This window comes from Xenopus laevis, chromosome 3L (genome assembly GCF_017654675.1).
Source record: "Xenopus laevis strain J_2021 chromosome 3L, Xenopus_laevis_v10.1, whole genome shotgun sequence".
Lineage (NCBI taxonomy): Eukaryota > Metazoa > Chordata > Amphibia > Anura > Pipidae > Xenopus > Xenopus laevis.
In genome coordinates this window covers 112,606,320-112,619,595 of record NC_054375.1, presented here as the reverse complement: position 1 = coordinate 112,619,595, position 13,276 = coordinate 112,606,320, and the positions used below count along the sequence as shown (strand labels likewise).

General features: G+C 37.0%; 1 protein-coding gene across 1 annotated transcript; it reads right to left on the bottom strand.

Annotated features, from left to right (window-relative positions):
* Nucleotides 1–215: 215 nt before the first annotated feature.
* Nucleotides 216–2,105, bottom strand: XB5738351.L (provisional ortholog of CART prepropeptide L homeolog). The gene is made up of 3 exons (XM_018253146.2): nt 1,667–2,105; nt 1,212–1,289; nt 216–650 (listed from the first exon to the last, which is right to left on the bottom strand). The coding sequence occupies exons 1-3, from the start codon at nt 1,805–1,807 to the stop codon at nt 543–545; spliced, it is 327 nt and encodes a 108-aa protein (XP_018108635.1). The 5' UTR covers nt 1,808–2,105; the 3' UTR covers nt 216–542.
* Nucleotides 2,106–13,276: the final 11,171 nt, after the last annotated feature.

The following is a 13,276-nucleotide window of genomic DNA, read 5'->3' as shown; positions in this document are numbered from 1 at the left end:
AACCACACAGACATCATTATCATTGGTTAATAATCCTCTCCATTGAGCAGCAACTGCATTTAGGTGCATATTTCATGTAAAGCTTTTTACTGAATGTTTAATTAGTATATCATAGAATCATGCGGTCATTCTAAATGTTCTTATAACCTTAGTAGACAAACAATTAAGTCTGAAAGGATTTAAATACAGTTGCATATAACAAAAAAAAACAAGCATTAGTTATACATTGTTTATTTGCATATTTGTATTTGAGCAGGAGAAATATTTCCTACACATGATGTGCAGTAGCGAAAATCTACAATTACATACATTCCACCATTCCAACGTGTAAAGAAAATGCATTCAATTGAAACCAGAAAATGCATGAGATATTTATTAGCAATTCCAAATAATGAGAAAAACTGTGGACATGGAATGACCATTGAATCTGTATCTCTGGATACCCTAGAAATGACAGGCGTGGGCTTTTATAAGCAGACAAGTTGGCTGCTGATCTCTTCCTTGGTGCTGCTAGGGGATGCATGGTCAAGACAAACTCACATTCATATGCACTTCAGCAGGAAAGAGTTGCAAGATGATCCACGGGTGCAGTCACAGAGTTTGCCAATTCTAGGTCCTTGTTTCACTGCACATCTCTCGCCAATGTCACACTGAATAGGGAAAAAGAAAAGGAGTCAGAAGCCACTTTACAACATGCACACTAAATAAATACGATTGAGGTATAACGTTTATATCTGAACAGAGCAACCAGTGGTCACATTAGACGTACATGAGAATGCATCTCCTTGAATGCATTTTTTAAAGATTAACCAGTACTAGGAATGTTAGAAATTAACCTGGACCAGAGCAGAAATGCAATTCTCAAACTAATGTGTTTAAAAATTGTTCCTTTAAAATATCTATTAATAAAGTTTTGAACATTAAAATTGAGCTTTGATGTCTTCTTTGTAACTTAGATATCAGCATGTTGTAGGAAAAATTCATTTCAACATGAAAACCTTTTGATGTATTAACTGATATTCATATGAAAATCACATTTTGACCATCTATGGTTTTTACTTTATGAATATAATTATAGAAAAAATAATAACTAAATCAGACTGTTACAAGAAATTTTTATTCTTAAAATCATTCAAATCATGTAGACACGCACATCAAAACACAGTCACACACAAAGAAAGCCATAGTGTAGCACAAAATGTTGCTCTTACCAGTGGTATCTGAGCTTTCTTTTGATAGCTTGGATACCTGTCCTGAAATTTTCCCAACAGCTCCTCCATTGCTTCAACCTGAATCGAAGCACAATAAAAAAAAATCTTAATTTACTCTAATTTTAAACACATTTTTATTACCCCTAGCAAATAATATATAGTGCAACAGTTTCTGTATTCTATACATGACAGGAGAAATATTAACTGTGGAATTACCTGAAAACTCAGAAACAGAACAGAGGGAGAGATACTATACAATATACTACAAAATGCAGTGGTTGCTATAATAATAATTACAATCATTTCAGCAGTGATTGATTTTGCTTTAATTAATGAGTTATTAATGTCATTAGATTTGTTTTTATTAAGATGTGAATGCACAATAGCCACAAGTGTACTGAAGCTATTCATATTTTCATGTGACAAACTACAGAAAAGGGAACTAAAATACCTACCAACTCTCTTTCGGAAGAAGAGGGTGATTTGTTGCCATCAAACTCTTCTGCAGAAATCTCCCTGGAGGACTGGGCATTGCACAGGCAGGCGATGAGCAGACTGGCACATAGCAGCTTGAAGAGGACAATCTTGCTATCCATGGTTCTGAAACTCCACTTCTTTTCTCACTCAGGTCTAGTAGATGATGGCACTGACACTGAACAGGGTGCTTTTAAATTTTCTCTATCCCTCCCACTTTTTGATCCCCGGCTGATGTTATGGGCAGTAAAAGTGTGATTCGTTGCTCAAGTGCTGCTAGATCTCAGCCCTCCAATGCAGTGAACAGCAGAAATCAATAACAAAGGTCCTGCATTCTCTGATCTCTGAGAACACACCATAATAAATACCAACTGCATGTAAAAAAGCCCTTGTGTGTAACCCATGGAAAACCTGTGAATCCCAGCAAAAGTGTGTGCCCCTGCACTCATACAATCTAGCATACAAATTCATTGCTGTTATTTAAGGGTGGGAGGATTAAGACATTTATTAACTGCGCAGCTATACAGTAACTGTGCAGTGTAAAGAGACAGTAATAAGAGGGTAAAACACACAACCGGCAAATTAAGTGAAGTCATCTTTGCTACCCAAGAATTAATTTACATCTATTTATGCCTTCAATTTAGTTACTATCGTCTATAGCAGGGCATTTCTGTTAATTAAAAGGATTATGGAAACCCACCCAGTTGGCATGCAGACTTAATTTTGGGTCCTGATACATAGATTAAGAATTACTGAATTAGTCTATTGTGCTTTGTGAAACATAGAATGTGCCCAATAATCTGTAACTGTCACAATGCAAATACACGTGTGCAGTGAATAAACAGACTAATCCTTGTATCAAGGTGTATAATTCAGAGCTGAACCAGATGTAAAATAAAAGGTAGCTAACATTTTACAAAGAAAATATGAGATAAAATTGTTGATTTTCTGTATAAGTATCAAGGGCTTGTGCCAATTTGTTGATAATGGGATGAATTCATCCGACCCTCGACTTTAACAAGGGCCCCAGTCCCTGAACTAGCCACACAGCCCCACAGCATGATGGAACCTCCACCAAATTTGACAGTAGGTAGCAGGTGTTTTTCTTGCAGGTCTTTGGAGGTGATCTTTGGGTTGTCTGCAACCATTCTCCGCATCTCTGCATTTACCACTCCTGTATTTTTCTTGGCCTGCCAGACCTGGGTTTTACAGCAACTGTGCTTGTAGCCTTCCATTTCCTGATTACATTCCTGTTTAAACCTCTGATTACATTCCAGTTTAAACCTCTGAGATAGCTTTTTGTAGCCTTCCCCTAAACCATAATACTGAACAATCTTTGTTTTCAGATCTTTAGGGCTCTTACACATGAGCGTTCCGACCTGCGCTCCCCTGCGTTCCGTTTTTTGGCGTTCAGCCGCAGGGGAGCGCAGGAATAGACGCAAGTCATTATTTGAAATGGGGCTGTACTCACTCAGGCGCGTGTAGGCGCCGAACGCAGGAAAAATGCAGCATGTTGCGTCTGAACCTGTGTTCGGCGCCTACACGCGCCTGAGTGAGTACAGCCCCATTTCAAATAATGACTTGCGTCTATTCCTGCGCTCCCCTGCGGCTGAACGCCAAAAAACGGAACGCAGGGGAGCGCAGGTCGGAACGCTCATGTGTAAGAGCCCTTAGAGAGTTGCTTTGAGGATCCCATGCTGTCACTCTTTAGAGGAGAGTCAAACAGAAGCACAACTTGCAATTGGTCACCTTAAATACCTTTTCTCATGATTGGACACACCTGCCTATAAAGTTCAAGGCTTAACGAGCTAATTCAACCAATTTTGTGTTGCCAGTAATCAGTATTGAGCAGTTACATGCATTCAAATTAGCAAAATTACAAGGGTACCTACATTTTTGCACAGCCAATTTTTCACATTTGATTACTTTCATACAACTGAATACTGCTTCACTAAAAATCTTTCTTCAGAAAACACCCCAGTACTCAGATATTCCTGGGAAATGAAAGAAATACCACTGTTTTCTTTTTTGTTGAAAGTGAAGTAAATTATTATGCAGGATGAGAGGGGTTCCCAATCTTTTTCATATGACTGTACATTTATGTGACACCATAAACAAACGTGTCAAAACCTAACATAGATATGGGATCCCTTATCCATTTTAAGTAGGGATGCACAGAATCCAAGATTTGGTTTGGGAGTCTGCCTTTTTCAGATGGATTGGGCCGAATCCTTCTGCCCGGCCAAACCAATTCTAAATCCTAATTTGCATATGCAAATTAGGGGAGGGAAATCGTGTGACTTTTTGTCAAAAAACAAGGAAGTAAAAATGTTTTCCCCTTCCCACCCTTAATTTTTATATGCAAATTAGGAATCAGATTTGGTTCAGTATTCGGCCGAATCTTTCGCAAAGGATGTGGGGGTTTGTCCGAATCCAAAATAGTGGATTCGGTGCATCCCTAATTTTAAGCAAATAATTGTAATTATTAAAAAATCTGTATTTTTTACAATTTTGCACTTAATTAATAAAATTACCTTGCATATGATGGTAACTAAACTGCATGAATCCACATTGTTGGCAAAACAATTTCATTTTGTTTATTTAATGTTTAAATGATTTGTTGCAGACTTAAGGTATGGATATCCAAATTGCAGAAAGATCCCCTCTCTGGAAAACCTCATGTCTTGGGTATTCCAGATCCTGTATAATATTTATAAAAAGCCATTTATTCCATTGCAAAGTTTAAGACATCTATAACTAACACGAATGGAAACAGTCTTCTATTGTACTGGTTGCTGCAGCAATCTCTGATTCCCTAAAATGGTCTTTCAAGAGGAGACCAAGAAATGCTTGAGATAAAAAAAACTGCCGTTTCATATGTCTTAACTCCGATTAAACAATTTTTTTTTTTTTTTAATAAACGAGTGGATTTGTTAGAATGTAAGCAAGGAAAGTCTGGCTTTTACTGGTACCTACAATAGAATAGAGGCAAGCTCACCTGCATTTCTAAGGGGAATTACATGCATTTTACTGACACAAATATAATTCCATGCACTATAAGTTATACCTGCTGTTCAACCATGTATTATCCTAGTTTAATATGTAAGCATCTATATCAGTGAGCATCAATTACCCCATTTAAATAGAATACAGTCATGTAATTGTGTTTTGTTGAGTAATGGCTGCTGAAACTAAAACTTCATTTGGCATTTGTGATTTCTAATTACAATGTATAATTGTATATAGTGCTAAGATGTACAAAGCTCTGTATTACACTCTTTCCCTATGCTGCACCGTTATGCTCCTAGTAACAAGCACACCGGCAATGTTGTACAGTACATGGTACAGTAACCAATAGCAACCAATAAGACATTTGTTTTCATTAGTTCAGCTGCCCATGACCAATCAAAAGGTAGCATTCTGTTGCTATGCCTCAACTGGTACAAAACTGCTACAACTGTATCCTAGTGAAAAAAAAATTTGGCCAAGATAATTTAGAAAGCATTTCTTTCACAATGGATCAGTTGTTTTAGCTCTAGTTGTTTACTACATGAATGCCCACTGCTTGAGGTATTAGGGAGAAACAAAGTAGGCCTCATTTATTTATGTCCTGAGAGCAAGAGCACTAGGGGGTGCAAAATTATGCCTTAGTGTTTAGTTACAACATGTGTGCATGGAGTATTGCTGTGCTTTGTGCGGCACATTACAAATCTGGTGCAAAGTTCAGATTGCAGTGCTGTCTGCACTAGGAAGCCTGTCCATATTGCTTATCATAAGGCTCTGTTATACCTTGAGCCTATGGCAACTCCTTAACTTGTGCCTCTGATTGGCTCAATTAAAAGGGTAGTTTACCTGTTAACTTTTAGCATGACATTGAATGACCAATTCTAAGCAAATTTTCAATTGATTTTCATCATTTATTGTTTTTGAATTATTTTTTAATAATTATTATTTTATTCTTCTGACTCTTTCCAGTTTGTAAATGGGGATCACTGACCCCATCTAAAAAAAAAAAAAACGAATGCTCTGCTACAAATTTATAGTTATTGCTACTTTTTATTGCTCATTTTTCTTTTAAGACCCTTTCCTGATCATATTCGAGTCTCTTATTCAAATATGTGCATGGTTGCTAGGGTAATTTTTAACCCTAACAAACAGATTTCTGAAATAGAAAACTGGAGAGCTTCTGAATAAAAAACTAAATATCTCAAAAAACACATATAATAAAAAATGAAAACCAATTGAAGTTTTTTCAGAATAACCCCTTTAAGAGAGTGGGTAAGGGGAAGTACAGAGGACACTTACTTGATGTTTCAGGCCTGTCCCCGTTGAAAAACACTGACACATGCAGACAGTGCTATATTAAGGTAGAGAATATTCACACCTGCCTTTTCTTAGATTTGTTGTTATTTTTAATTATTGCAGTGCTTTCTACTGGCAGATTGACCCATATCTGCATTTATCTCCATTTGATCTCCACGGGATATCAAATTATCATTATAAAAAATTGCCCCCACTTACTTACTTTCTCAATCTCCTTTCTTTCCTCCTGTACTTATTTCCTCCCTTCATTGTAAAACCTGTCACATTTAATAAGCTGTTAATTACAAATAAAATAAAAGGGAAGAGACCTTTCATGAGCAATAGTAGTGAAACATTAGGACTCATTTATCAACAGGAAGGTAGGGTGCACAGAGCCCTTGCTTTGCACTTTGGAACTCTAAGAGCATCGGTATCAGTGGCAGTGCACCAGTTTCTGCCCTTCTATCATCATTGTGTAATTGGTGTGACCCAATTTGTGCAGGTATGGGATCCATTACCCAGAAAAACATTATTCAAAAAGCTCCAAAGGCCATCTCCATAGAGTCCATTTTAAGCAAATAATCCAAATATTTAAAAATGATTTTCTTTTTCTCTGCAATTATAAAACAGTGCCTTGTACTTGATTCTAACTAATATATAATGAATCCTTACTGGAGGCAAAACAATCCTATTGGGTTTATTTGTTGAAATGTTTAAATTCTTTTTTAGTGGAGGTATGGAGAGCCAAATTACAAAAAGACCCCTCATCCAGAAAACACCAGGTCCTGAGTATTCTGGTTAACAGGTCTCATACCTGTATTAATAATGTATATGGTCACAGTGACATCTGCAAGGCCATTTGCACTAGCCTATTGTGATATACCTCAATCTGTAGAAATATGTAAAGGTGTGGGACAAACCCAAGGCAGTAACTGGACTGCAAAACTTCTTTATTGGGGATAGAGGTACACAACATGTTTCGGGCAGCGCCCTTTGTCAAATTGTGACATACCTGTTGCACTGCCTACACACTTTGAATTCATAAGAACTATTCTTCATGCCCATTTATCTGTGCACTTCAAACCTCAACTCTGTCCTATAGATGCAACATTCTGATACAGTAACCCGCATTCCATTTGGATCACAGATTAGGCAGTTACAGAGGGGCACGCAGGCAACAAGCGAGCAAAATTGCGCATCATTTTTTTAGGTGAACAGCACAGACATCCCTGCAGGCTACACAGAAGCACAGGGGAATCAAATACACAACTGTTTAGCGTATGACAGCAAGTCCCATTGCTTTAGACTTACCACTACAGTATATCATGACCCCTAGATAAATGAAAACCCCCAATGACAACTGTTTATTGCTAATTAGCTTATTGACCCTTCTGTGCTCTTGTCGCTCCATCTCTGGTACAAATGATAGTGCCTGAGGTCATTTTAGGAACTTCTGATTTAATGCCAATTAAAACACAGATATAAAATAAATCAGAGTGTTCTGGTAACAGTGTGTTACCAGAACATGCTGAAGAAAGGACTTTGCATTTTCCTAAAAAAACATTTTCACAAAAAATATTTCCAATAGGTTGGAATTCAGAAAGGGATATATGTATCACCTTTATGCCGCAGGGGAGCGCAGGAATAGACGCATTAAGCTTATTTCAATGGGGCTGTACTCACAGAGGTGCGTGTAGGCGCCGAACGCATGAAAAATGCAGCATGTTGCGTCTCAACCTGCGTTCGGCGCCTACACGAGCCTGTGTGAGTACAGCCCCATTGAAAAAAGCTTAATGCGTCTATTCCTGCACTCCCCTGCGGCTGAACGCAGAAAAACGGAACGCAGGGGAGCGCAGCTTCAACCACTCGTCAGTAAGAGCACTTAGAGATTTTTGCACACCATGATGGTTTTTCCATTTTAATGTAGAGTGTTGGGGGTATGATATATTTCAGTCAATGTGAGGTTTTGGGGGTCCTTGACTACAAGGTAAAAGGAAAAAAAAAAAATTCCACTGTAAACTATACAAAAGTACACATCATTTAAAATGCAAGAAAATTATATTGTTTAAAGGGCATATAAAGGCAAAAAAATAAAATCCCATTTTTACTTTCTTTAATGAAAAAGAAACCTATCTCCAATATACTTTAATTAAAAAATGTGTACCGTTTTTATAAGAAACCTGACTGTATACAGTGAGATTCTCCCTTCATTTACTGCTGTGCATAGGAATTGTCAGATGGTCCCTAACTGCTGAGCAGGGAAACAATCATACTTATGAACAGCAGGGGGAGCCCCGCCTTACTTCCCAGCCATGCAGAACTCAAGCAGCTTTGTTTATGACGATCCCTAAGCAGCCCAAACCACACTGAGCATTTCCACTGCATGGCCATAGACTTTCAGCCCCCCCTGGACAGAGGTGGCAACCGTGACCGAGCACTTCTAAGAAGGGAATCAAGATGGATCCAAGACTGGATACTGTGGCCCCTCGTGGCCTTAATGAGACACTTCCTTTGGGTTGCTTCGTGTGACTGGTTCTATAGCCTAACCCAGTTAGTTGTGCACCCATAGCTCGCTCGCTATTCTGTCCGGTTCTTGCGAAAGTTCCGGTTCACCTCTATAGCAACACGGACAGGTGTTCTTGCTGTTCAGGGGTACTGTGAGTACTTTTGCCTATGTATACACTGTGACATATCCTGGAGACTCTTCTACCTTGCGGTTATCTCTTTTCCCACTTCACTTATATAATGTTGCTTGTCCCCACTTCACACTTGTTGCTAGGGCTCCCTAGCAACCACTTTTGGCGCCAAACCTGTATGTTTAAATAGCCATCTTGTGTTCTGTTAATCTTCCTTTCCCTGATGAAGGTTCTAAGATAGAACCGAAACGTTGGATTAATAAACCTGCTTTAGTTTATCCATTTTGTTTATTTTATTATACTGTGAGTGCTGTCACTAGATATATATATATATATATATATATATATATATATATATATATATATATATATATATATATATATATATATATATATATATATATATATAGTTGGAGGCGATATATCAACTAACCGCAGGACCTGCCGAACGGGGTTGTAAGGACAACACCATACCGTAAATTTAATAATACCTTGCGGTTTTTAATGGCGCTCTTTTTTTCTTTCACATTGTGTATAAATATGTTTGTTTGAATGCTGTTTGCACTTCCTGAGGATGGCTCGTGTACGTGAGCCGAAACGTTGGATAAATAATTTTTTTCACTTCACAAGACCTACTGAGTGCGGACTACTTTTGTTGTTTTAATATATATATATATATATATATATATATATATATATATATATATATATATATATATATATATATATATATATATATACAATATATACATTTTAATTTAATACATTTTTATGAAAGAAGTGCCATTTGGCTTACCTACTAGCGCTTTTCCCCACAACGACTTTTTTGAGCAGATTTTTTGATAAATGTGTTAAATTTGTTGATGGGAGCGACTTGTTTTAATAAAATAAATTGGATAAATTTGAGTTTTAGTAAATACCCCTCTTAATGTGTGTCATAATGATGTGAGGAGAAAGGCTAATTTTTGTTGTGTGTGATGTGGTGACAGTTCCCCGTAATAAATATATTACAATATCCAAAATTGTGACTTAAATGAGCAGTAAACCCTCTTGTTCAACAGGGCTTGTGCTGAACATACTTTTTTCCTATTATTTTAATCACAAAAATGATGCTTTTTTTATTGAGTTAAAAAGGGCAAAGAATACTTTGCAAGCCTTTATTTTAACATTCCTGCATATACAGTAAGTGGTGTGTATGCATATTAATACTGAGAATACAGTTCAAGTGACACATGTACCTATAATTGCATCATCAATAAATAATGTGAGTAAATTGTGTTGTTTGCAGTAATGAAACTGATTGCTAAATCTTGCTAAATGATTTCCACACTACCCCCGAGGAATCCAGAACAAAGCTCCTAATGATTATGGACATGTTTTTTTGTTTTAACTTTCGTACTGACAGCTTTGTAACCACCAGAAAAATAGATATATTTAATACTTTGGTGTGTAAATTATTCTAAAGCTTTCGTTTTTCTTGTTTTCCAATTCTGCAGTGAATGAACCACAATGATACACATGGGGCCATAGAGAAGTATTGGTCTGCCCTCCAACTTTACTGGTCAAACATAATTTTTCAAGCAAATATTGATTTATCATTACATTATTGTTATTAGCAAGTAGCTTTTGGTATAGGGTTGTGCCTGTGCTAGGTATGGGTGTGAGGTGGTGATATCCAATCCAGATTTGGAATGGTATTTGGTTTCCCTTTAGTTGAATAAAGGAGGGAGCAGACAAATTTCGACTTCACTCATGGAGAGGGCTGGGTGGTGCCACAAGTGTGAGACAAAGGAGTCCTCTTTGAACTAAGGGCCCTGCAACTACAATTTAGCTTATACTTTAATACATAAATCAACCCTATCAGTGTGGCCTGCCACTGTAACAAGAAAACTGTCCCGATTTTAGAGGGACAGTCCCAGTTTTAACAGCTCAACCCAGCAGTCCCTCATTTGTACTGGAAAGTCCCATTTTCTCTGCACTGAACAGCCAGAAAAAGAAACAAAGTTTCTAACTTAATTGGCTTTTGGCAGAGAGCCCAGAACAGCCACAGAGGAAGATAAAATACTTTTGTAACAATTTCGAGATATGCAAAAGTAATTGTAACAATATAACAGGTCCCTTGGGAAAAGTTAGACTCACAGATTAAAGGGCAATTCACCTTCATTAGCAAAACTGTAATAACTGAAAAAAAACCACAGAAATATGTTCAAACTTTCATAACCTGCCAAATTTTGTAAAATGAACATGGTAATTAGGGGGTGTGGTCACAAAAATGGGCATGGTCAAATTTTTTTTTTTTTTTTTACGTGCACCAACTTTTTTGTCCCTCTTTTTATGATGGGAAATAAACTTTGTAATAAGATTTTCCAGCCATCGCAACTAAATTAGTTATAATCACACATTTGTATGCATGGTGTGGGTGTGCGTAGGTGTTTATGTAAGCAGCTATGAAAAAGGAAGTGTAGTGTTTCTGTTCATCACCAATAATGATATCATATTTCCACCACTATTGTTATGTTTCATATAACACAGGAGCAAATTTGCCCCAGGCATACTTACACATAGCAAACGTAGAATACAGGTATGGGACCTGTTATACAGAATGTTATACAGAATGCTCGGGACCTAAGGTTTTCCGGATAAGGGATCTTTCGGGTATTTGGGTCTTCATGTCTTAAGTCTACTAGAAATTAATTTAAACATTAAATAAACACAATAGGCTGGTTTTGCTTCCAATAAGCATTAATGATATCTTAGTTTGGATCAAGTTTTATTATTACTGAGAAAAAGGAAATCATTTTTAAAAATTTGGATTATTTGGATAAAACGGAGTCTATGGGAGACAGCAATTCCGTAATTCAGAGCTTTCTGGATATCGGGTTTCCAGATAAGGTATCCTATACCTGTATCAATAAAACATCCCACCAGGAAATCCTAACTATTGGTTGCAAGTTACGTGTTACTAGAACAGGAGAATCTTTGCACCTGCTATTACATCCCTACTCTCATGATACAATTTGTAAATTTAAGAGGTCAGATAGCCTTTACATGTCTCATACCTATACCTTTCTAAACAGTCTTACAAAGCTAATAGTATCTTCTACACTGTCGTGTATCTGGACATATTTAATCTAAGTCAGTCATCCCATTGAGAGCCTAAAACTTTCAGGGGATGTTTCCATTCTGTATTGCCCAAGTTTGGACAACCCTTGTCAAACTAGCATAGATAAGCTCACTCACATGACAACAAAAGCTTATTTAGCAATGCTTTGCAAGCATTTAAAAAATGTACCGTAATGATGTTCTGGATAGTGAAATGAGAACATGTGGGAATTGTTTGCATTGTAATGGATAAATAAACATGTTAGTTACATGTGGCTGAAACTACTGTTTTCTGGTTCAACAATAAGGTTACATTGCTTAGATGTGAAAGATGCTTATGGCTGCTCCCTTAGGGAAATGGTTTAAAAAGACTCAGCTCTTGCATATGATATAAATTGTCAAGGACAAACAGAATGAATGTATTAAACATTAAATTATTTATATACTGTATATGAAAAATATGTCCGCTATTCCATTTGTGGTTATGAGGAAAGAGGCGCAATGAAATGTTGTGTGCATGTACACTTTGATACTTTATGGCTTATTTCTGCTTATTAATGTATAAATTAATGGCTTTATAACACAGATCTCAGAATGTGTGTAAATACTGTATTTTTAGTATATGTGGTAGGGACACATACAATTCAACTTGGGACTGACTATAACTGCTGTTCCCATGGCTGTTGGTCTAGGATGGAGTACCTTGATCTCATGTCTACTTTAAATTGCACATATTTCTTTATCTCCTGCCTTAATATATTTACATTTGCCTGCTTGAGGGTAGCCCTAATACACATTAATTGGGATGGGAACTCTACATTTATAGGGACTTGGGGGCCTTGTTTGCTTGCCAGGGACTGTCCACAGAGACAAACTGGCACAGGGACAGTGGCCCCAAAACAGGGTTGGTCCATGGAGCTCGGAGATAGATGGTAGGCATACCCGAAGGTGCAGATTTATCAAAGGTCGAATTTCAAATTGATGTTATTTTTTTTTACTCTAAAAAATTTGGATGTACTCAAAACTCGAATGTTATCTTATTTAAGAAAAAACGTGAACATCTGAAATTCGAACAAATTTACCCAAAAACGAATTCGGATGAAACTTGAATGTCGGGAAGGCTACTAATATCTTCAAATGGGTCAATGGACCTCTGCCATTGACTTGTAAATGAATGTGGCAGGTTTCAGGTGGTGCATATTCGAATTAGAACATGGTCGAGTTGTAAAAAAATTCCACATTCGAATTTACATTCGAGTTGGTGCTTTTAAATTCAAATTTGTGAGCTTTGACCCAAAAATAAAAAAAATTTAATTTGAATTCAAATTTACCATTCGAACCTTAATAAATCTGCTCCTAAGTGTTCAGCAGTCTGGCTCTACCAAATAAATTTTGCTAGACTTTGCATGAATGGCAGATTTTCCTGGTCCAGCAAATTGATTTGAGCATGGGTCAAAGATTTAGAATCTCCTGCTGCCAAACATTTTAACACGTCATAAATAAAATAGAACACCTAGAGATTTATCAAAGATGGTACCTTAAATGTATCAA